Raw genomic sequence first — 26331 nt, forward strand, 5'->3', positions numbered from 1 at the left:
AAAACTTAACACCAAAAATGAATAACCCAATCAATAGCTGGGCAAAAAAACTAAACAGAAACTTCTCAAAGGAAAAAAGCAATCAGGGAAATGCAAGTCAAAACTACACCAAGATTTCATCTTATTCCAGTCAGAATGGCAATCATCAATAACACAAAGAAAGATGTGGGGGAAAAGGTATTCTTGTACATTTTTGGTGGGAATGCAGACTAGTACAATCACTCTGCAAAGCAGTATGGTGACTATACAAAAAACTAGAGATGGAACCACCATATGTTCCAGCTATCCCACTCCTTGGTATTTTCCAAAAGAACTAAAATCAGTATATTATAGCAATACAGCCACCTCAATGTTTATAGCAACACAGTTTACAATAGCTAAATTATGGAATCAACCCAGATACCCATCAATAGATGAATGAATTAAGGAATTGTGGCTTACATACACAGTGAAGTTCTAATCAATATAAAGAAGAATGAAATTATAGCATTTGCTGGTAAATGGATATTAATGCCAAGCGAAATAAGCCACTCAGAAACTCAAAGGTTGAGAAGTGGAGAGAGAGATCAGTGGTAAAGCACTTGCCTAGTATTTCTGAGGCCCTGGTTTCAATCCCCAGCATAACATAAAAAGTAAACAAAATAAAAGGACAATTATTTAACAAAGTAAAAGGACAATTATTTAAAGGAAAAAAAAAGAGAAACTTAAAGGGGAAAAAAAAACCTTAAAGATTAAATGTTTTCTCTCTCATATGTGAAAGTTAGAGTAAGGAGGAGGAGCCAGGCACAATGGTACATGCCTGTAATCCCTGCAGCTCAGGAGGTAAGATATCATAAAAATATAGGGAAGATTGGTAGTATAAAAAAAGAAGTTTGAAAGGTAGAGAGATGAAAAAGAATAAATTTTTTAAAAAATCATTTATGTGCATACATAAATATCCCACAGGGAATCTCACCTTTAAGTAAAAAGAACCGTTCAAAAATAGATAAATAGATGAGCAAAAAAAGTCTAGCAGAGTAGAGGAACAAGAAGGGAGAAGGGAGAAAGGATAGCAGGGAAAGGGGAGGATCATGAACTGAAATCGAATTCCATGCAATGTATGAATTTTCTCAGGATTAATCCAATTATTAAGTATAACTATTAGGCTCTAATTTTAAAAAAAAATGTTGGCACATAAAATTTATAAATACTTATGGAGTACAATGTTGTGTTTCATTGTGTAATAAACAAGTGTCAATAAAAATTAAAAGATATAACTGGAAAAAGAAAAAAGGAGTATACTGACATATTTTAAAGTGAAAAAGCATTTTTCAACAATATATAAATAATAGCTTTATGTAAAACCAAATTTTAAAACAATATACATATAAATACACAAACACAAATGTGTACATAATATACATTTATAGATGCTGTTTATTATATCCCAAATGGTCTTCCTGTACCTTACCTAATTACTGAATCTTATTAGTATTTTTCTTAATATCTTTATTTATTTATTTATTTTTATATGGTGCTGAGGATCGAATCCAGTGCCTCACATGTGCAAGGCAGGCGCTCTACCACTGAGCCCCAGCCCCCTGAATCTTATTTTTAGATCTTAACATAATCATTCCTTTCTCAGAGAAACCTTGCCTTACCACTCTAACTAGGTCAAGTGAACCTACTATGTGGTCTCATAATATTGTGTACCCTTCTTTCATGGCACCTGACATGGTTATAATTTTGTGTAACTTATTTGTATAATTATTTTGATTAATATATATCATTTACATTAGACTACAAATTTGATTAGGGCTGGGACTAAGTTAATTTTGCTCACCATTATATTATTAGTCTTGCATTATACCTAACACTCAGTAAATAATAAATATATTCTGCATTGTACAAATTTTGATATATAACATTTTTATTTTATTTCAGCCCAAAATACTTTCTATTCCTCCCCCCCCCCTACTTCCCCCCCCCCTTCTTCAACCCATGGGTTTATTTAGAAGCATGTTAGTTTCTACATATTTGGGAATTTTCTATATACCTTTCTATTGTTGTTTGCTAATTGACTCTATTTTTTTAATGTTACATAATTTAAAATTTTTTTTCATTTGTTTTAATTAGTTATACATGACAGCAGAATGCATCTATGCACTTTGATATATCATAATAGATGGGATACAACCTCCCACCCCCTCTGAGTGCACATGTTACAGAATCATACTGGTCATGCAGTAACAATGTCTGTTTCATTCTACTATCTTTCCTTCCCTGCCATCACTTCCCTCTGCCTAATCAATGTAAAGCTATTCTTCCCTAGTGCTCCCCCTCCCACCTTATTGTGAATTAGTATCCGCATATTAGAGAAAACATTCAGCCTTTGTTTTGGGGGGATTGGCTTATTTCCTTTAGCATGATATTCTCCAACTCCAACCATTTACTGTCACATGCCATAATTTTACTCTTCTTTAAAGCTGAATAATTTTTGATAATTGGCAATGAATGAATGAATAAAGAAAATACATTATACACACACACACACACATACAGTGGTATACTATTCAGTCTTAAAAAAGGAGGAACAGGGCTGGGGTGTGGCTCAGTGGTAGAGCGATCGCTTTGCACGTGCGAGACCTGGGTACAATCTTCAGTGCCACATAAAAATAAATAAGTGAAATAAAGGTATTAAAAAAAAAGAGGCTCTCTTAAAAAGGGGGGGGGGATAAATTTTAGAGTCCTATTATGTAGCACGGTGACTACAGTTAATAATAATGTGTTATATATTACACAATTGCTGAAAGGGCAGATTTTTAAATGTATGAACACACTAAAAATAGTACATGAGGTAAAAGAATATTTTAACTAGCTTGACTTATTCATTCCACAATGTAAACATATCGGAATATCGCATTGTATCATATATAAATACACAATTATTAATAATTACTAATAAAATTAAGGAAGATTTATTGATTAAAGAAGATTCAATATCTCCTCTGTGGAGATGTATGAGACATACTTAAACTGTAAGATATTCAGTCATTTATCCAATGAACATTTTTTTATCTGTTACACATAAAAGCTGCAAAGACAGAAGGTCATGGCTCCTACTTAAGCCTACATAGAGAACGACAAGTAAAAAAAATGAGAATAATATGAGTGAACTATGTAAATGGTATGATAGAGATCCCCAAGAAGGAGGGAGAGTTGGAACAGGGTGGGGTTTGGGAGGGAGGCTTTTTGTAAAATGCTTTTCCTGGGAGGGGCACTCAGTGAGAGCCTAAGCCCTCACTTTTCACAGACTAGTTCATAGGCTGCAAAGAGAAAGAAAGAACTTTACTATGGAATCAGGGCAATAAACAGTATGGTGACAGCCCTGAAGCCTCTTTTTTTTTTTTTTTAATTTGTTCTTTTTGGATATACATAACAATGGAAGGTATTTTGACATGTTATACATATATGGAGTATGACTTCCCATTCTTGTGTTTGTATATGATGTGGAGTTTCGCTGGTTGAGTATTCATACATGATCATAGGAAAGTTATGTCCAAGTCATTCTGATGTCTTTCCTATTCTCATTTCATCTCCCCTCCCTTCATTCCCCTTTGTCTAATACAATAAACTTCTACTCCCCCACCAAAAAAAAAAAATATATATATATATATATATGCGCCGCAGTCTGGCTGGGCACAAATAACCGAGCCGCCACAAAGCACTTGTAGGTTCAAACAGCAACTCTTTATTCCCGAACTCTCACCAGCACGCCAGACTGTGGCATATATATATATATATATATATATATATATATATATATATATATATATATATATATATATATATATATATATATTCTGACTCAACTAGTAAAATAATGTAGGTTTGAAAATCTGTAAAAAAAAAAAATAATTATAAGAGTAGACTGGAGAAAAGGAAGTGGGTTAGGAGAAAGGTAGTCATGAAGTCTTTTTATTTGTTTAGTTTTTTTGTTGTTGATGATGTTGTTTTGGTACTGGAGACTGAACCCAGAGGTATTTTACCATTGAGATATCCTGTTTTATTTTTTATTTTGAGACAGGATTTCTCTAAATTTTCCAAACTAGCCTCAAACTTGCAATCCTCTTGCCTCAGACTCCCGAGCCATGTGCCACTGCACCTGGTGCCTTTCATTTTTTAACTCTACATAGTTTTATACTTTCTAAAAATTGTTTTTGTGGTATTTCCACAACTGCATACAAGCATCCCCTGATCAAATCCAACCATACTTTTTCTACTCTACCTGCACCCTTTCCAATCCCCAGTAATCATTATTCTACTTTCATTTATTACTCTGGTAATTAAAAATAAATTAAAACATTAAGATACATAAAAAAGGAAAAGGAACAGCTTCTGCAATCATGAAAGTTAGAATCTTCAGGGCAAAGTTACTAATGGTTACCTTTAAAATCCAATATTTAAATACAAGACAATGATTACAACCTATGGCTCAATTTTCCTCAACAGGCCATGGAAGAAAGTCAAGGAAAAAAAGTTATTAAATAAAAGACATCTTAAAATTAAAAAGTTGAACTCATAGCTGGGCGAAATAGCACACGCCTGTACTTCCAGTGGCTAAGGAAGCAGAGGCTGGAGGATTATAAATTCAAAGCCAGCCTCGGCAATTTAGCAAAGCTCTCAGCAACTTAGGAAACCCTGTCTCAAAAAATAAATAAATAAAAAGGGCTGGGGATGTGGCTCAGTAGTTAAGTGCCCCTGGGTTCAATCCCCAGTACCACACACACACAAAAGTTGATCTTATAGAAGTAGAGAGTCAAAAAGTAGTTACTAGAGGCTGGGAAGGAGAAGGAAGGATGGAGAGATGGTAATTTGGTACAAGGTTATAAGTGGATAAGAGAAATAACTTTTAATGTTCTATAGCACAGTAGGTAATTGTGTTTGATGACAATTAATTGTATAATTTAAAATATCTAGTAGAAAGGATCTTAAATGTTCTCAGCACAAATGATAAATGTTTCAGGTGACAAATATGCCAATAACCCTAATATGATCATTATACATTGTACTGATACATTGAAATATCACACTGTACCCTATAAATATGTACAACGATGATGTGTCAATTAAATATGTAAATAATTTTTTGAAGAGAGACAACTTGGATAATTAGCCTTAAGTATAGCTGGAGAAGTTCTACCAAATGTCCTATAACCATGGAGTCTTCCTTGATACTGGGGAATACCAGTATAACATGCTTTGTTTTGAGTCTTCCTGGTATTCACTATATGGAAATTTGGCTCAGTTTATTTGCAGAATTTATTTTCAACTTCCTAATTCAGGAAGATAAAGTTTAAATTAGCATGTTTCTTTTCTCCTTTATTAACCCAGAAACAAACACAAAAATTAAAATGTCAGAATAACTTTAAATGACGAATATGGGCAAAATGTCAATGGCATATGATGAAGAATGTAGTAAAAACATTTTTAATAATTCAAATGTTTATTTCAGGTGTCTTTTTTGCATATCCTATATAATATGTCTAGTACAGTGTGAATTTTTTTAAATAGATAAACTCAGAAATTTATGACATTTTCACAATGAATTATCTTAGTTCAAAAAAGTGGTTATGTAACTGATGTGAATCTGCATTATGTATATAGGGTAAAAATGGGAGTTCATAATCCGCTTGAATCAAATGTATGAAATATGATATGTCAAGAACTTTGTAATGTTTTGAACAACTAATAAAAAAAATAAATAAATAAAAATTTAAAAAAAAGAATTATCTTAGTTCATTCATTTAACAGTATATGGGTCTCTGGTGATTCCATGATGAAATATCAAATGCTCTAGAGAGTTGTACTGATACCAAATGACAACAAAAGCTTAATATAAAATATATACTAGCTGTCAGATGCTATCCAGAAATAAAATGAGAGTGACCTAAGGTATCTATCAAACCTGTGAAAAAGATACAGAATTTAAGTTAATAATACACTCTTAAAAAAAAAAGTCAACATATGCCCAGTACAGTGACACATGCCTATAATCCTAGCAATTCAGGAAGCTGATGCAAGAGGATCTCAAGTTGAAGGTTAGCCTGGGCAACTTAGTGAGACACTGTCTCAAAATAAAAAAGGGGTGACTCAATGATAGAGCCAATGATATAAGGCTGCATGGGGAAAGAAAAGGGGGGGGGGAACTCTTTGGAAGTAAGTATTTCACTACATTCTACATAGGTCAGAATATATCTGAGGAAATGCATTCAGACCAGGATATCACCTTCCAACATGTACACTGATCATCAGTGACAAGCACAAAGCCTTTTGTAAGGCTGAACACTGAAGCAAGTCAGTTTGAGAGGAATTGGAGCCGTGAGAGGATTTGAAAAAGAAATCATAGGACAAATAGGTCAAGAATTAGGACAGTTAAGTCTGGTTGCAGGCTTGCAGCAGGGAGAGAAAAATAAAGGAAGATAACATAATTAGTTTTAAACACGTAATGATTTCTAAGAAGTAAATTTCACTAAAAATTAACCAAAAGCTAAATGAGCATCCACTAAAGTTTCTTATAGCCTAAAAAGAAACTATTTAATCCTGCCATTTTCTTATCACCTTTTTATCCCAAAGTTCTTTAAAGGATAGTCCATACTCACTGTCTTGATTTCCTAAAGTCTTTTCAGGAAAACTGGCAAATGTTGATAATTAATGAAGCTAGACAATGGGTTTAAGTGGGTTTATAACAACTTTCTCTACAGCTTGATAATCTTGATAACTAACTTCATTAATAAAAAAAGATTATTCACCAGGAATGGTGGCACATGCCTATTATCCCAACTACTGTGGAGGCTGAGGCAGGAGGATCACAAATTTGAGGCTGGCCTTGGCACCTTAACAAGACCCTATTCAAAATAAAAAATAAAACAGCTGGGTGTTTAGCTCAGTGGTAAAGCACCCCTGGACTCAATCCCCCATACTGCCTAATAACAAAGAGAGAGAAAATTATTCAACTCATAGCTCCTTCCAGTTTTCAACTAACTAAGCTAGACTCCATGTCTTCCCCTAATAAATCTGCTTTTCAAGACTACCATTGACCTGTTAATTATCAAATTCCATTTTCTGCCTCTCCCAAACTCTCAGCAGCATATGATACCATTGCCCAAGACCACCTTGAAATTCTTTTTATCTTAGCTTAAGAAAACCATTTCTTTGATTCTGTCCCTAACCCTGTTTGCTCTGATTTTCTTGTTCTATTGTTCATGTTCTTTTTTGTTTTTTTGGTGGTGCTGGATATTGAACCCAAGGCCTTATGCACGCTAGGCAAGCACTCTACCAACTGAGTTATATCCCCAGCCCCTGTTCATGTTCTTATTACTCTCCTTTGTCTACTCATTCTCCTTGGATAATCTCATTTACTCCACTACCACTATCTACCTATGTGTCCATAATAGTAATGTCAGTACTCAGTCACTGTCCCAAACTTCCCATGCTAAAAATAAAAACCGTATTGTCATCATAAACTGTCCATGTTTCTGATTGCTACTTCAGATAACTGTATCACCATTCAGTCTCTTAACATAGAAATTTTGGAATTATCTTTAATTTCCCTTTTTTTCTTCCTTATGTCCTCATTGTACCAGGTATTAAATCTCAGAGTCTGTATCTGAGATAGTTTATCCTTGATAGCCATGGTTCAAGTTTAGACTCTCATTTATTACCTGAAAGAAAGCAATGGTCTCTGCCACTACTCTCCCTTTGATCCAGTCCATTCTCAATATAACCCTCACAGTCATCTCCCAGATACACAAAGCTGATTACATTACCCTCTGCCTAAAAACTTAGGGATGTCTCATTGTATAAAAGTGCCCTTCATTATCTGGCTCCATATATGCCCAAGGGGCTCATGCACACTCCTTGTATCTGTAAGAGACACCAAACTTTTCACTTTTTTCTGAAAACGTCATACCATTTCATCATGGTGCCTTTAAACATGCTGTTTCCCCTATTTGACATGTCTTTCCCACACTTTCCATCTGGAAAACTGGTATTACACTTCAAAGTTCAGATTCCTCATTGGGGATTTCCCTTGTCATTCAATCATTCAACAAAAAATGTGTTGTTACAGTTATCAATATGTCATAAACTGTCACCCTAAGAACCTGCACTCTCATTTATGTTCTTTCAGTACTTTGTTCATACTGCAGTAATTATACTTACCATATTATACCATAGTTACATGTCTCTTCTCCCAGTTAGATCATGATATATTTGAAGGTATGGCTCCTATCCAATTACTCTTTACGTATCCCTACGTATCTAGGATGCTGATTTTGTTCTAAACATATCAGTTTATCTCTAGATTACTACTAGAGCTAAAGAATAACAAACAATGAGTATTCCAATTTTTAGCATTATTATCCAAAACAAATAGCTACATACTTACCTCATGGGGCCATAGTTCAGTATTACAAATGCCAAAACTATCATGACACAGATAGCTCTTCGCTTTGGACTAGGGACTTTAAGCCTCTGGTTCTAAAGGAAATGACCACATGAAATACAATTAAACTACATATCAATCTCACAAAAAGCATTACCTTAAAAAAAAACTTTCCTCTTTACTAGCTATATGAATGCCTTTTCTTATTTAAAAACAAAAACAAAACTCAAAGTTGAGAAAATAGTTCTTTTCGAAATACTGAAGTAGAGCCTTCCAAGATTTCTTTTCCAAAAGAGAGAAGTCAAAGAGAAACAAATAGAGCAGAGAATTCAATAGTTTTATATTTTCATGAATCCCCAAAGAATTTTGAATCACTTGTGTAGTCTGTCTCCCTGTCTTTAAAATCACTGTTTTCACCAATGCACTGGAGTGTTACCACGTGCTCAGGGGTTAAGATAGAAAAAACAGTATAAGAAATCCCACTGAATAGGTATCTATTTGGTTCAGAACTCCACTGCAGTGGGAAATCCTAAGGCAGCAGATTTTATGAACAGAACTGAGGAGAGATGATTAACCCTGGGAGCAGTATGACAACAGAAGGCAAAAAGCAGTGCAGGTAGACAGAGAAAAGATAACATTTTACTTTATATTTTCTTTTTTAAAAGGGAAGCCCTCATAGGACTATCCAGGAGTCTCAATCTGATTCACTTAGTCAGGAGTATAGAAGGTACTAAGGTAATGAGTTAGGAGAAACCTAAGAAAAGAAGAAGACTTCTAAATAGATTGGGAAGTACAGTTCAAAAGATCATCTTTCAAATTTTATCCTTATTGAAAAATGTTTTTGGACTTATCGTACTCTTGTTTTCCTGGCACTATTGTTTTATATCATTTAAGATGTAAAAGTTTATTAATTTATAAGAAAAAACAACTTTAACCCATCTTAGCAGGCTCCATCACACTCACCTCTGATACAACTTCGTCCAATTGCCGTTTCAGTGACCCATTCTCTTTCTTCAGTTGCTCATTTTCTGAAAGGGCAGCCTTTAATCTAGCCTCTAACCCTAGCATATATTCTTTCTTTTTCTTGCGTGACTGACAAGCCGACTCTCGATTTTTTATCATACGTTGTTGCCTCCTTAGCACAGCAATCTAGGAAAAGTTAGGAAAAAATCAGAATATTATGATTTTAGAATCAGATCAAATTATTTTTAAACTACTGTGCTTAAAACTATATCTTAAAACAGCTTTTAAAATGTACTGTTCAAACTAAGTAAAAATCAAAAGATGAAATAAGGCTTCTGGGAACCTAAATGTTAAATAATTTCTTCTGAAGTGTTCCTAAAGCTTATTTATTGATCTTCCAATTTTCTCTTTAGACACTCCCTTAGAAAGTTCCTTTAAATACATAAGCATACATAGTTACTCTTCAGTATTCATGAGGAACTGGTTTCAGAACTCCCCAGTTACCAAAATCTGCAGATACTCAAGACCCTTATATAAAATGGTTTAGTTTCTGCATATAACCTACTCATATCCTCTTGTATATTGTAAACCATCTCTAGATTACTTATTATATCTACTATAATGTGTAAGTAGCCATTGTACCATATTGTTTAGGAAATAATAACAAGGAAAAAAGTCTATATATGTACAACACAGAAGTAATATTTTTCTGAATGTTTTCTATCTCAGTTGATTAAATCAACTGAATATGGAACACAGAGATACAGAGGACCAATGATATATACATCTTTAATCAACATCTCTGTCCCTAAATTAATTGACTATGCTCCAAAGCCATATATCCAATTACTTATAAGACTACTTCTACTTGTAGAATCCATTCAAATTCAATACGTGAAAAGTGAACACATTTCCCTCTACCTAGATTTTTTAAAAATCTATCCATCTTCTATCAATAGTATTTCTCAGAATATAAAGGAGGAAATGATCATTATTATATCTTTTATTCTCTATATTCATTCCCACTCCCAATCCCTCATTTACTCACCAAATAATGTGTGAAATATATGCTAATGACCAACTTTCTTTCAGTAAATATGTGTCTTAGTTATCCCTTCCTATTTCCACTAACATTCTCTTAACACAGGCACTCACTAACTTACCCAGACTACTGAAATAGATACCTATTTGAATTGTCTTTGGTTTTATCTTGTCCACCAATTCTAAAACAACCCTCCAAATGTTTATCTTACCAATCCATTGCAAAGACAAGCTATTCATACTTCCCAGCTACCCACTCTTATTTTCAAATCCTTCCCTAATGTGATCACTCCCTACCTAAGGATACTTTCTGCCCTAACTATACAACTATTCATGCTATATCCTCTAATCTTCTCATTTAAGGCTACTTAATAATCTCCTCACATGTCTAAATGATTTCTTTATTCATACTGTTTGTTCCTATTTGGGATGTCATCTCCTCTACTGACTTTGTTCTAAGGTCCCTCTAAATTCCAATTATCCTTATTTGATATTTAAATTTTCTCTGAACATCTTATTCCCTTATTATTTGGGAGATACACCAGAACACTCCAATGGTCTCAACTATTTTAAGAATGTTCACTTTACCTAGCTTTTCAACCTGGAAACCAAAACCATGTCTGATACTACTTTTTTTGTTAAATACCCACAATATCTACCATAATAAAAACTAATTGAACCAAGTTATTTTTGTTAAGTTTTCTAAACTAAGTTATAGAAACCATTATAATAACATTAGTCTAATTCAGGGGCGGGGGAATTAAGGGAAAGAGGTAACAAAAATTAAATCCATAAAAAAGCACCACCAGAGAATAATATTTAAATTGATTAGTGTTAAGTATACAGATGCCTAAAATATTTACGTCTATGTACTTTGGAATGGACTTTAAAAAATAAATATCCTGCTGTGGGGTGTTCCATAACTCAATCAGTAAATTTAAAAATTTCATATCAATTTGTTTTAAAATAGTAACATAATTCCCATCCAAATACATTTCCTAGAAACAGGTATGCCAGAACCAATCATGTGATCTCTCAGCACCAAGTACTGTCAACAAACTCTCAATCATAACCTACAAGAAGAAATGTTATATGAAATATCAAAAAAGGGTGTTTTTTTCTTTTTTAACTTCACAAGTGTGCTAATTATATGATTACAATCATCATCTATAAAAATTTCCCCTGTGTAACAACTATCCAACTATCCCACTCTTCAATAATGTTCTCTCTCTTCCTCTCTCTCTCTTTCTCTCTCTCTCTCTCTCTCTCTCTCTCTCTCACACACACACACACACACACACACACACACACACACACAGCAGTAGCAGCAGCAAGCCATGATGGATTGATTATTCACCAATTTCAAACTATTCTCTGGAAAATACCACTCTGTTCAATCTAATGTTATTTTTAGTTATTGTCATTATTCCTGAGAATGCCAGTGTCCATAATTAATACTTAATAACAGAGTGCTGAAGTACACTGAGCACTGAACAAGTACACAAAAAAGAAGGTTCCAGATGGAAGAGTTCATACTAAAAGTTAGGTCAAAGGCAACCTTTTTTTAAAGGTCACATAACCTATGGAATCTGGGGAGGCATACAGATGGCACACTGTTTAATAAATTTCAAACAAGAATTGGGTATTTCTATAAACAAGAAAAGAACCTGCATATTATGCAATACTAAAGTTTCAAAGGGTGTCAATCCACATGCTTCCTACCAAAAAAAAAAAAAAAAAGAAAACCACCCGTGGTCAAATATTCATCTTTTTCACACAGAAAAAGATTCATTATAATAGTCCTGAAATTACTCAATACATCAAAAAAAAAAAAAAAACAGAAGGGAAAGGAAAACCACAGGAATCAAAGAATATAGGCTTCCAACTTCATTTCTAGCAAGCTATGTTCAATTATCCGAATAAACATTAAATTATTCCAAAAAAAGTATATGATATTTTTAGACTAAACACTTATATACTGTGTGATGTTGTTTTAGAGGGTTGGAGGAGAGAGTTATTTAACTCTATAAGAAAAAAAGGATTACTCTGTAATTCTTTTTTTTTTTTTTTTTTTTTTTGGTGGGGAGGGGGGAAACAGGGATTGAACTCAAGGGCACTTGACCTCTGAGCCACATCCCCAGCCCTATTTTGTATTTTATTTAGAAACAGGGTCTCACTGAGTTGCTTAGCACCTTGTTTTTGCTGAGGTTGGCTTTGAACTGGAGATCCTCCTGCCTCAGCTTCCCAAGCAGCTGGGATTACAAGCATGCGCCACTGCGCCAGGCTACTCTGTAAATTCTGTTTAGTAAATTGATTTTTGCACATATGATGCATCATAATCATCTCTGGCATGCAATGAGAACAGCACTATAGGATTTTTATTATTTTGATGTTTCATAAAATATTTAAATCATCTCCATTTGTTGAAATTACTACAGTTTTTAAAATAAGCCTCATTATTGGATTTACTGTTAGAGAGTAGAAGGGCCAAGGTTAAAGGTCAGTTCACTCCAAGCCCAAACGTACTTATACAATGGTTCCATGCTGCTTTTTTTTTTAATTGCTTTTATTTTTTAAACACATGACAGTGGAATGCATCACAATTCTTATTACACATATAGACCACAATTTTTCATATCTCTGTTTGTATATAAAGTATGTTGACACCAATTCATGTCTTTTTTTTAAAGAGAGAGAGAGAGAGAGAGAATTTTTTAATATTTATTTATTTTTTTTTTAGTTTTTGGCAGACACAACATCTTTGTTTATATGTGGTGCTGAGGATCGAACCCGGGGCCGCACACATGCCAAGCAAGTGCGCTACCACTTGAGCCACATCCCCAGCCCCCAATTCATGTCTTCATACCTCTACTTTAGATAATGATATCTATCACATTCTACCATCATTGCTAACTCTCTGCCCCCTCTCTTCCCCTCCCATCCCTCTGCCCTATCTAGAGTTCGTCTATTCATTCCATGTTCCCTCTCTCTAACCCACTATGAGTCAGTCACCTTATATCAGAGAAAACATTCACCATTTATTTTTTGGGGATTGGCTAACTTCACTTAGCATTATCTTCTCCAACTACATCCATTTGCCTGCAAATGCCATGATTTTATTCTCTTTTATTGTTGAGTAGTATTCCATTGTGTATATATGCCACATTTTTTAATCCATTCATCTACTGAAGGGCATCTAGGTTGGTTCCACAGTTTAGCTATTGTGAATTGTGCTGCTATAAACATTGATGTGGCTGTGTCCCTATAGTGTGCTGTTTTTAAGTCTTTTGGGTATAGACAGAGGAGAGGGATAGCTGGGTCAAATGGTGGTTCCATCCCAAGTTTTCCAAGGAATCTCCATACTGCTTTCCATATTAGCTGCACCAATTTGCAGTCCCACCAGAATTTATGAGTGTGCCTTTTTCCCTAAATCCTCGCCAACACTTATTGTTGTCTTCATAATAGCTGCCATTCTGACTAAAGTGAGATGAAATCTTTTTTTCTCTCTTTTTTTTTATTGGTTTAATTTTTAAATACATGACAGCAGAATGCATCACAATTCTTAATTACACATATAGAACAACTTTTCATACCTCTGTTTGTATATAAAGTATGTTCACACCAATTAATGTCTTCATACATGTACTTTAGATAATGATGTCTATCATCACGCTGCTTTTAAATAACAAATATAAAGTCTTGCATCAAGCATGGAACTCTAACCTCAATGAACTGTGTAGTTACTTTAATTATGTGCCTGTCTGAAAATAAGAGACATGTGGAACTGATTATATCTGGAAGCTTAATTTCCTGTTAGCAATATGAAAACATAAAATCAATACTCTGACCCATTAATCAATTGACACATCTCCCCTCTAGGCATATCAGATGATTTAACACATACTGAAATGAGCAAACTGCTGGCTAGTCCCTGCTTCTGATCATCCTGCCTTCAGACATCTCTCCCAGCAAGCACTGTGCCTTGGAAAATGAATGAAAGAAAAAACTTCACAGGTAGAAAATATTCTCCCTTGAGTGCCATTGCACTATAAAATGTGGTTTTTTGCTTATTAAACAAGCATTCAGTTGAATATAAGAAAAACTTATGTAAAAGGAAAACTTTCACAAATGGATAAGTTACTTTTGAAGGTTGAATCAATTTAAAAGTCAAAGTTCTATATCTGTTACATTTTGGTTTTAATTTTAAAAGCTTCAACTGATAAACACTATTATAATCCTTTTTTTTTTTTTTTAAATATATTATTCAGACCCTCGATTCTGTGATGCTGCTTGTTAGCTAACAAATGAACTTCAAAGAACTGAATGATTGTACGTTAAAGTGATATCAAAACAGGATATTTTAATGCTATGAAATACATTCCAAAGTAAACTTAAGTCAGATCAGGTATTGATAATCTATGGGTGAATCATATAGTAATTACTGGCTTGCTGCACATTTTTCTATCAATCCCAATTCTCATTTGGCTGAATTTTCCCCTCAAAACTGATGGATAAACAAGAAATTTTACCTCTTTGTCACATAAGGCATAAGTAAATAAACTTTAAGTCTCTGTTAAATAAGCCAAAGTAAATTTCCATGCACATTTCTTCTAAATTACATTAAGTATATTATTGGGTACCTTAGTAGTAAACACATTTACAGATACATTCTAAAAACCGTGGATAACTAAAATCACTGGCAAATTTAATTTGTGGAAATCTATTTTATTTTATTTTTTTAATATTTATTTTTTTAGGTGTAGATGGACACAATACAATGCCTTTATTTTTATGTGGTGCTAAGAATCGAACCCGGGTCCTGCCTGTGCTAGGTAAGCGCTCTACCACTGAGCTACAATCCCAACCCTGTGGCAATCTATTTTAAATGTTCAAGTAAATATTTTAATTTGACTTCTGTTAAGAATCTTAAGTATACTACTTTTTTCTCATAAACTCATTTATAGCAGAAAAGGGGAAATTTATACTAGCTCCACTCTTCTCAATTTCATGACAGTAAAATTTTCATTTTACTCTCTCATTTTTTGTGTGTACGTCATATATCAGTATCCATTTACCAAAAATTAAAAAGAAGTTTCACTACTGGCAAACTGAACCATCTACTTTAGCCAAGGAAATAATCTTCACCCTGCAAATTCTTTCCTTCTTTTTTTTTTTTTTTAACAAAGAATGCCTTCTGATATGTAGCATAATTCCAGAATGAGAAAAGATAACAAAGTCCTTTCTAAATCTATGCTGCCTTATCCAATCTCATCTCTGAATGAAGGGAAAGAATAACTAATAGAGAAGCCAAGGCAGGAGTATGCATCAGACGTTCTTAGGAAAGCCATGCTGTGGGCATAGCCTCTTGAAGAACAGAGGGACCAGAGTCCTATATACAGGAATCATCAAAAGATCCTCAGAACAATATCCTGTACCTTCAGTTTATGACTCCTGTTTCATGTTGTCTTAGTCAATGTGGGGCACTGTGACCGAATGGCCAGAACAACTTAGAGGAGTAGTTTATTTTGAGCTCATAGTTTCAGAAATTCAGTCCATGGTTAGCCCGTTCCATCATTAAGGGACCAAGGTAAAGTAAGCATATCGGCTAAAAAGTAAGGTAAAGGGAAGATGCTTACCTCATGGCAGCCGAGAATTAGAGGTGAGGTGCAAGGAACAGAATATAAACCCCAACAGCATGCCCCCAGTGACCTACATCGTCCAACCACATTCTACCTATCAACAGTCACCACCTAGTACAGTAGTCCTTTCAAATCCTTAATCCATCAAATGAATTAATCTACAGATTAAGTTACAGCTCTTATAATCTAATCATTTCACATATTTCTACATTGTTTCATGAGCTTTGGGAGGGCATACTTCATATTCAATCCATAATATTTCACCCCTGATTCTCAAAAGCTCATGCCCAACTCACAATGCAAAATATACTTAGTCCATTTCCAAGAGTCCCCATAATCTTAACAGTTTCAGAATTCACAAAAGTCCAAATCCAAAGTATCTCCTCTGAGACTTAAGGCAAACTCTTGGCTATGAGTCCCTGTGAAACTCAAGCGCAAAATAAGAAAAGAAAAATCAAAAGCAAGTTACATATATGCAACATACAGTGGTATAGAGTAAACATTTCAATTCCAAAAGAGAAGAATAGGGGCAAAGAAAGAAGGAATAGGACCTAGCCAAGCGAACATTTCCTATAGCTCCATCTCCAACTCATGGTGGTGGGATGTGATCTTCAAAGAGAATGGGCCGTCCCCTGCCCCACCCCTGCCCCACCCCTGCCCCTTTGGCCTTGCTGGTTGCTGCTCATGTGGGCTTTCTTTTAGCCTGATTCTATCCACAGCCAGTGGTTTCCTCAGCATAAGTTTCATGTTACTGGCATTTCTTAATTTTGGGAGTCTCTATTGCAGTTTGGCTTCCTTTTCATATCTTCACACATCACCCTCTCAGAGGCTGCCTGCAGGGATTCTGACCCTGCCAAAATTTGCCTGACCTCCCAGGCCTTTCTTTGAAATATTGGTGGAAGCCTCCATGACCCCCTAACTCCAGTGTTCTACATTTCCACAGAATCAGTACAACAAGGATGATGCTCCTGTGGCCAGTTCCAATAGTAACCAGGCCTTCTTGGACTGTGCTTGGTGGTCTCTAAATAGCTGGGTGATTAAGCATGATGAAACAACTTCCTAAGAACCTCAGATGGAGAAGGGACCCCCCAAGATCTCTTAAATGAATTTTCACTTCTACACCACTAAACCTGCAATGAATGGGAGGGGTTTTGCAGACTTTGAAATTCCCTCAAGGCATCTTTCCTATTGTCTCTGTGCAAAAGTACTTAACTTCTCTCTAGAGGTGGAAATCTCTTCATCTTTGGCCCCAATTTTACACTCACTTTTCTGGCCAGACTCTGCTTTCTGCTGCTCTCACAATAAACCCTATTAAAAGCTGCCAGCAATATCCATGCCTGAATACTGTGCTGCCTTAAATTTCCTCTGCCAGAATATTAGTCCATCACCTTTAAACACTGCCTAACACAAAGTCTTAGGACATGGGCAAAATGCAGGCAACTTCTTTATCAGAATGTAACACAAATGGCCTCTAGTCCAATATCCAATAGAATTCTCATTTCTCTCTCACACATCTCAACATTCCCATGAGCTCTCTAGTCATATAAGCTCCCATCAAAATAAGCACTCAGCTCTGCTTACAATATTCTAAAGCTTCTCTAGCCTGCATCTTCAAACTTTTTCAAATTCATCCTCCAAACCAGTTCCAATTTCTGTGTTAGTCAGCTTAATATCCCTGTGCCCAAAATACCTTGCCAAAACAACTGGGAGGAAGAAAAGTATATTTTGAGCTTGCAGTTTCAGAGGCTTAGTCCATAGTCAGCTGGTTTCATTGCACTGGGCCCAAGATGAGGTTGAACATCATAGCAGAAGAGCACCACAGAACTGCTCACCTCTTGGTGGCAGTGAAGCAGAGAGATGGCAAGAAACAAGGGACACAATATGAAACTCAAAGGCATGCCCCAGTAACCTACTTCCTCCAGACATGCCTTCGCCTGTCAACACTTACTACCCAGTAAAGTAGTCCTTTCAAATCATTAATCCATCAAATGGATTAATTCACCAATTAAGCTAAAGCACTCATAATCTAATCATTTCATATACTGCTATATTTGTCTCATCAGTTTTGGGTGGCTACCTCATATTCAAACCATATTACATATTATCCCTAGAAATAATGGTTATAACTCTGTAAAAATATAATAGTCCCCCCTACATAGTTTCCGTTATCTATAGCCACTACAGCCTAAAAATACTAAATGGAAAGTTCCAGAAAAAAACAGCGCTTCTCTGAGTAGTGTGATGAAATCTCATGCCACCCAAGATGTAAATCTTCACTATCTACATCACCTACTCATTAATCACTTAGCAGCCATGTGTGTTCTGATTGACTATCATGGGATGGCAGTGCTTGAGTTCAAGTAACCGCTATTTTACTTATCAACAGCCTCAAAACATAAGAATAGAGATGCTGGCAATTTTATTACAGTATATTATTATAATCATTCTATTTTATTATTGTTGTTCTTAATCTCCTACTATGCCTACTTTAAAAATTAAACTTTATCATAGGTAAGTATGTATAAGAGAAACAAAATATACATAGCATAGCATTCAGTACTGCTATGATTTCAGGCATCCACTAGAGATCTTGAAACATATCCCCCACAGATTAGGGGAGACTACTGTACTGGTAATTAAGTCATTAAATGACAATGCTGGAAATCAGGAATCTTTAATATTTGACCTAGCATTTCAGGGAATTGAAAGAGCTTGAAAAAAATCACTTCTCCTCCTTGGATTTATTTACACATTATAAAAAGAGAGAATTACACCAGAATAGTGCTTTTGAAACTATATCCCAATATCAGGATCAATTTAATGAATCACTATACCCTTAAAATTTTTGACAGAAAAGCATAGGATAAAATCTATTTTAAAATGTTTTATATTTAGTGAGAGCTCAGATTAACAGTAAGTTTTATCTGACATCTGTAAGTTTTATCTGACAATACCAAACTGTTCAAATAAGGTCACTTTATATAAAACTTTGGCCTTCATGACGTAAAACTATCTGCTGCCTTAATTTTTAAAAACCGAGTCTTATGACTACCTTAATTTTTATACATAAGGAGACTACATTTGTAAAGGGAGGGAAAAGGGAGCAGCAAGTTTCAGGACTTAGACAATCTGAAATGTCCACTTATCAATAGCCTCAAAACATAAGACTAGAGATGCATCATGGCTACGGGAAAGCCCCATAATGGAATACAGAGTGGATATCAGCACTGGACTGAGAAAAGATCAAGACTGAATTCTAACTCTATTATGTCAAGTGATTGAGGAAAGGATAAAATAAGTGACAGACATAAAGATTCTTTGTAAGCTATACTATAGCATAAAAATGTAGTTTCAGTAAAAAGAAATATCCTGCAGCTAGAAAATTAACAATGAGAAAAAGTAACTCCACCAACAATGCACCTCATAGCCAATCTGATAAACTGTATAAGTAAAGCAATATCTACCCCCATTCCAGCTCCTATTTTCAGATTTAAATTTTTTTCCTATGACTAAAAAAAAAACAAAACAGAACAATTAATCATAGTCATTTCAGAAGCAGAAAAAGAGTTATAAGAGTAAAACTCTAGCTGGACATATTTGGTACATGCCAGTAACCCCAGCTACTCAGGAAGCTGAAGCAGGAAGATTGCAAATTCAAGCCCAGCTTGGGCAACTCAGCAATATCCTCTTTGAATATGGGAACAAAATGCGGGGGAGCTGGGGATCTAGTTATGTAGAGCAACCCTAGGTTCAATCCCTAGTATAGCTAAAAAAGGGGAGGGGGGAGTAAAACTCTCCTCTGAGATCCTGCAGTGTGTACCTTATTCTGTATTCATTAGGCCCTGATTCACCTCAACGGGTTGTTAAGAGGTTAGAGGAATTATTTTCAAAGCTATGTTCTCAGAAAAGTTCCTGGCACATAATACTTTATCAATACCAGCCTTCTTAGCAATTTGACCTTGGTTAAATCACTTAACCAATTAATTTCTTCAATGGTAAAATGCAAATAAACAATGCCACTTCAAATAGATTTTGTAAGAAACAAATAGGACTATATGAAAACAAGAAGGGTCAATGTCCAAAAAGATAAAAGACTATGAAAATGTTTCAGATGAAAGGAGGTTGAAGAAACATAACAACTAGATATAATATCTCACCACACATTGGATCCTGTACTAGAAGGGGGCAAAATTCAATAAAAAATATTTTAGATCAACTGACAAAATAATATTATTGAGAATTGACTGAAGTATTTTATCAATGTAAACTGATGATGACTGTGCTGTGGTTGTATGAGATAATATCCTTTCTTAGGAAATACACATTAAAATATTTATGAGTAAAGGATTATAAAGATGTGTTGCTTAACCTACAGTGGTTCCAGAAAAGGGTAAAAATCTAGCTGGACATATTTGGTACATGCCAGTAACCCCAGCTGGCATGTGTGTGCTCATGTGTGTGTGTATAAATGATGGACAGGTAGGCAGATGGATAGATAGCAAGCAAATAAGATGAAATACTAAAATATGAATCTAGCTCTTTAGCTAGATGGGTGTTCCCTGTACTATTTTTGCTTCTGCAAGTTTTTTTAAATGTAAAATTATAACCAAATATAAATTGTCTCACAGAGAGAGAGAGCACTACAGTGCACACAGGACACTGGGGAGTTATAAAAAAGGCATTTTCTTTGTGATTTATCTATTTATAAATTTTGTCCATTGATTATTGGGTTAACTTGCATTTTTCTCACTGATTTATAAATATTTTCCTTTAGAACTCAAAATCACAGGAGGTAAGAGCCACAGAAAATTTAAACCATAACACTTTTAATCCTAGAATATTATTTATTTTCCCAGTCCTGAAGGTTAAAACTAGTGATTTTCTATCACTAAGCTACATCTCCAGGCTTAGCTGTGATCCTCCAGCCTCAACTTATCAAGTAACTGAAATTATAGGCATGTTCCACTGTGCTTGAATAACATTCTTTAACAACCTCTAACCAGTCAAATTCTCCTCTGTTAACAATATTCTTTCACATAGTTATATAACAGTAATCTTTCAGAGGACATACCCTTTGAAAGATATAGCCACTGATACTTTCATTTTTAAAATTTCCATTCTTCTTTATGATATACCTATTTATATATTTTCCATTGATTATTGAGTTAACCTGAATTTTTCTAATTTATAAATACCTTTTATTTATTTAAAAAAATGGCTTTAGGTAGACCAGAAAAAGTTATATATGAATGGTCAAAGTAACATTATTCAAAATAGCAAAAAAATGGAAGTAGATTCTTGGGATCCATCTCATCTATTTCTCCTGTTCTCAGGAAGCCCATGTTGCTTTACCAAGCAAGTGTTGGAAGATCCTTAGGGAAAATATTAGATACCCTGAAAGCCAGGAAATGAACTTAACTACAAGATTATACCTGGTCAGGAACTGTGAAGAACAATATCAAGTTTTTTGCTTTTCAAAGGGTTAAATAGTACATGGTTTGGCTCTGAAGTGACTTTAGTAAATAAGGTTCAGTGGCTTCTCTCAAATGGTGTTGATACTGGGATCAGCAAAGGCCCAACGCCAGGTTAAAACATCAATACCCAGATAATTGCCCAACCCAAGTCTCTTAAGAGAAAAAAGGTCACAAAGCAGTCCCTTGCTTAAAAGAAAAGGTGATAACCATCAACATATGGGTAGACATACAAGCAATATGAAAAAGCAAGGGAACAAACCACCCAACAACCCATAACACTGAGCCCACTAACACAACAATGGAAGAAATGTCAGAGAAAAAATTTAGAAAGTTCATAGTTAAAATGTTCAACAAGCTAAAAGAAGACATAAGAAGTGAAATTAGAGAGAAAATATAGGAAGTGAAAGATCCCTTCAATAGAAATAAGGACTGAAAAAGAAACAAAAATCCTACAAATGAAAGACTCAATAAACCAAATTAAATATTCAATAGAAAGCTGGGCACAGTGGTGCACTCCTGTAATCCCAGCAGCTCAGGAGGCTGAGGCAGGAGGATCTTGAGTTCAAATCCAGCCTCAGCTATGGCGAGGTGTTTAGCAGCTCAGTGAGACCTTGTCTCTAAATAAAATACAAAATAAGATTGGGATGGGACTCAGTGGCCTAGTGCCCCTGAGTTCAATTCCTTGTACTCTACCTGCCCCCCCAAAAAAAAATTCAATAGAAAGCATCACCAATAAATTAGACCACTTTGGAAAAAGATTTTCAGACCTTGAGGACAAAGTATATAATCTTAAAGATATATAATCTTAAAGATAGAGTTGACCAAAAAGAAAAAAAGATAAAGAGACCATGAGCAGAATATTTAAGAAATCTAGGACAACATAAAAAAAAACAAAACAATTTTTAAAACACTGAGGTAGATGAAGCCTCCAAAATACAAACTAAAGGAATACACAGTCTTTTCAATAAAATAATATTAGAAAACTTCACAAATATTAGGACTTAAGATGGAAATTCAAATACAAGATGCATACAGAATACCAAATAGACATAATCAGAAGACACATAATAATGAAATGCCTTAATATATAGAATAAAGATAGAACTTTGAAAGTTGCAAGAAAAAAACAGCAGGTTACAGTTAGAGGAAACCAACTCAGATTTCAAGTGATTTCTCAACCCTGATCCTAAAAGCCAGGAGGGCTCAGAATAATATATACCAACCTCTGAATGAAAAACAGTGCCAACCAAGATTATTATACCCAGCAAAATTATCCTTCAGAATTGAAGAAATAAAAACCTTCCATGATTGGGGCTGGAGCTATAGCTCAATGGTAGAGTACTTGCTGAGCACATTTTAGGCACTGGGTTCAATCCTCAGCAACACATAAAAATAAATAAATAAAATAAAGGTGTCCATCTACAACTAAAATATATATATATATATATTTTTTTTTTTTTTTTTTTAAAACCTTCCACAATAAATAGAAACTAAAATAATTCATAACTACAAAGCCTGTACTATAAAACATACTCAACAATATTTCATGAAGAAGAAATGAAAAATAAAATGAAAACCAGCATAGGGATAAATTACACTAGAATAGTCAATTAAAGAAGACTCTAGCCTGAATTAAAACATTAGAAATAAACCAAAATGGCAGGAAATAAAAATCATCTCTTTGTAATAATACTGAATGTAAAGAGTCTAAACTCTTCAACCAAAAGAAACAGAATTCCAGATTGGATTAAAAACCAAGGCCCAAAAATATGTTGTTTGCAAGAGACTCATCTTACAAAGACATCCACAGATTGAAGGTGAAAGAAAATACAAATGGTACCCGTAAAAAAGCAGGAGTAGCTAGTCTCATAAAAGATAAAGTAAGAACTGGGGCTGTAGCTCACTGGCAGAGCACTTGCCTAGCATGCATGAGGCATTGGGTTTGATGCTCAGCACCACATAAAAATAAACAAATAAAATAAAGGCATTCTGTCCATCTACAACTACAAAGATTTTTTTAATTAAAAAAAGTATACTTTAAGCCAAAATTAATCAGAAAAGACAAAGAAGGTCACTTCATACTGGTTAAGGGAATCATCCAAAAACGAGATATAACGATTATAAATGTTTGTGACCCAAACAATGGTGTATTTACAGACATAAAACAAACCCTTCTCAATATTAAGAATCATATAGAACATAATACAATAATACTGAGTGACTTCAACACATTTCCCTCACCACTGGATAGATCATTCAGATATAAACTAAGGAAAGATTCATCAGAATTAAAAATACTATTAATCAAAGGACCTAATAGACAACTATAGACCATTTCATCTATCAACAACTGAATTCACTTCTTCTCAGCAGCATGTGGAACATTTTCTAAAATAGTACTGGGGATTGAACTCAGGGGCACTCAGCCATTGAGCCACATCAATGTCTCTATTTTATATTTTATATTGAAAATATAAATATAAAAAATATTTAATATCTTTATCTCATATTTAATATTTTATCTCATATTTTTAAAAATAGAAAAACTAGGAACAGAAGTAACTTACCTCACTATTTTATATTTTCTTTAGAGACAGTGTCTCACTGAGTTGTTTGGCACCTCACTTTTGCTGAGGCTGGCTTTGAACTCTCAATCCTTCTGCCTCAGCCTCCCGAGCTACTGGGATTACAGGTGTGGGCCACTGCACTCAGCTAATGCAAATCTTAACAAATTCCAAAAAACAGAGATAGTTCTACGCATCCTATCGGATCACAATGGAATGAAATTAGAAATCAATAAGAAGATAAAAGACAGAAACCACTCCAACAACTGGAGATTAAATAATACACTTTTGAATGACACATGAATAGCAGAAGCAATCAGGTGAGAAATTTTTTAAATTTTCAGAAACAAATGAGAACAGTGATACAACAGATACAATAGTGATACACAGATTTTGATCTCTGGGACAATGTGAAGGCAGTTCTAAAAAGAATGTTTATAACACTGAGTTCATCAATTTTTTAAAAAAAGATACTGAATAAATAATCTAATATTACACCTCAAGGCTCTGGAAAAGGAAAAACAAACTAACAACAAAATCAGTAGAAGACAGGAAATAAAAAAATAATAATACAAAGGTACAATGAAACAAAGTCTTGCCAGCTTCCCATGCTGTGGAGATGAGTTGGGTTCAAAAGAACTGGCTGCAACATTAAACTAAGAAAACGACAAAGAAATCACACAACACCAGGACATGAGTTTCTCAGATTGAGGGTGGAACCACTCTGTAACCTTTAGGGTCAGATTCGACGCTGGACAGCGCTGGAAAAAGAGAGGGTGCACCTTGAATCATTTTATGTTACAAGGGGGACACACAAAAAAGCTTTGATAGAATGTTCTTCACCAAATAAGGCTGGGGGATAGTTTCAAAAGGTGGAGTCTTGCTTTGTGATGTCTTGTGGTCACCAGATTGGCTGACATCTTGGCAAGTAACACCCATCTGAGGTGCTATGTAGGATCACAGGCAGAGTGAGAGGGAAGGCGCACATACGTAGCACAGTCCAATCAGCACTGCAACACCAAACCAGTCCCCTCATACGCTCAAATGTGCATAGCTCACACACACAGCCCATGGATGGTCTCAACAACAAAGAGTTGGTTTTTTGAGAAGATAAACAAAATAAATAAACCCTTAGCCAAACTAACCAAAATATCTAACAATGATAAAGGAAAATACCACCACAGACACTACTGAAATACAGAAGATCATCAGAAACTATTTTGAAAATTTATACTCCAATAAGCTAGAAAATCTTGAATCTGACAAATTCCTAGCCACATACGACCTACTCAAATTGAACCATGAGGTATAGAAAACTTTAAAAAATCAGTATCAAATAATGAAATTGGCGCAGCTATCAAAAGCCATCCAACAAAGAAAAGTCTAGGACCGGAAAGATTCTCAGTCAAGTTCTACTAGATCTTGAAAGGAGGACTAATGTCAATCCTCCTCAAATTATTCCATGAAATAGAAAAGAAGGGAACACTACCAAATTCATGATATGAACCTCGTATCACTCTGATACCAAAATCAGATAGACATCAAAGAAAACTTCAGACCAATAACTTTGAAGAACATATATACAAAAATTCTTAATAAAATATTGACAAACCACATACAAAAACACATAAAAAGATAATGCACTGTGATCAAATGGGCTTCATTTCAGGGAAGCAGACTTAGTTCATCATATAAAAATCAATAAATGTAATTCACCATGTAAACAATTAAGGATATGAACCACATGATTATTTCAATAGATGCAGAAAAAAGCATTTGACTCATATTTTAAAAAATAGAGAAACTAGCAACAGAAGTAACTTAACTCAACATTGTAAAAACTACAAACCCAAGGTCAACATTATACTGAACATAGAAAAAGTGAAAGCATTTCCTATAAAAGCAGAAACAAGACAAATTTGCCTACTCTCATCACTCCTGTTCAACATAGTCCTTGAAACTCTACCCAGAGCAAACAGGCAAGAGAGAGAAATTAAAGGAATACAAATAAGTAAAGAAGAGTTCAAATTATCTCTATTTGCTAACAACATGATTCTATACTTAGAAGACCCAAAAAACTCCAACAGACGACTTTTAGACCTGATAAACAAATTTAGTAAAGTAGCAAGATACAAGATCAAAACTCATAAACCAATTGCTTTCTTATACTCCAAAAATGAATTTGCTAAAAAAAAAAAAAAAATTAGGAACACTATTCTATTCAC

The 26331-nt window shown here is 34.6% G+C and overlaps 1 protein-coding gene across 2 annotated transcripts in view; it reads right to left on the bottom strand.

Moving 5' to 3' along the window:
• Window positions 1-26331, bottom strand: part of Atf6 (activating transcription factor 6) — a 241778-nt gene that overhangs the window by 167075 nt on the left and 48372 nt on the right. For both annotated transcript variants that reach the window (XM_027922484.2, XM_071618244.1), the window contains 2 exons: window positions 9389-9574; window positions 8429-8520 (listed from right to left, as the gene is read on the bottom strand). In XM_027922484.2, coding sequence (XP_027778285.1) covers window positions 8429-8520; window positions 9389-9574 — 278 coding nt within the window. The remainder of the gene's footprint in view (window positions 1-8428; window positions 8521-9388; window positions 9575-26331) is intronic.

Source organism: Marmota flaviventris, chromosome 10 (genome assembly GCF_047511675.1).
Source record: "Marmota flaviventris isolate mMarFla1 chromosome 10, mMarFla1.hap1, whole genome shotgun sequence".
NCBI classification, from domain to species: Eukaryota; Metazoa; Chordata; class Mammalia; order Rodentia; family Sciuridae; genus Marmota; species Marmota flaviventris.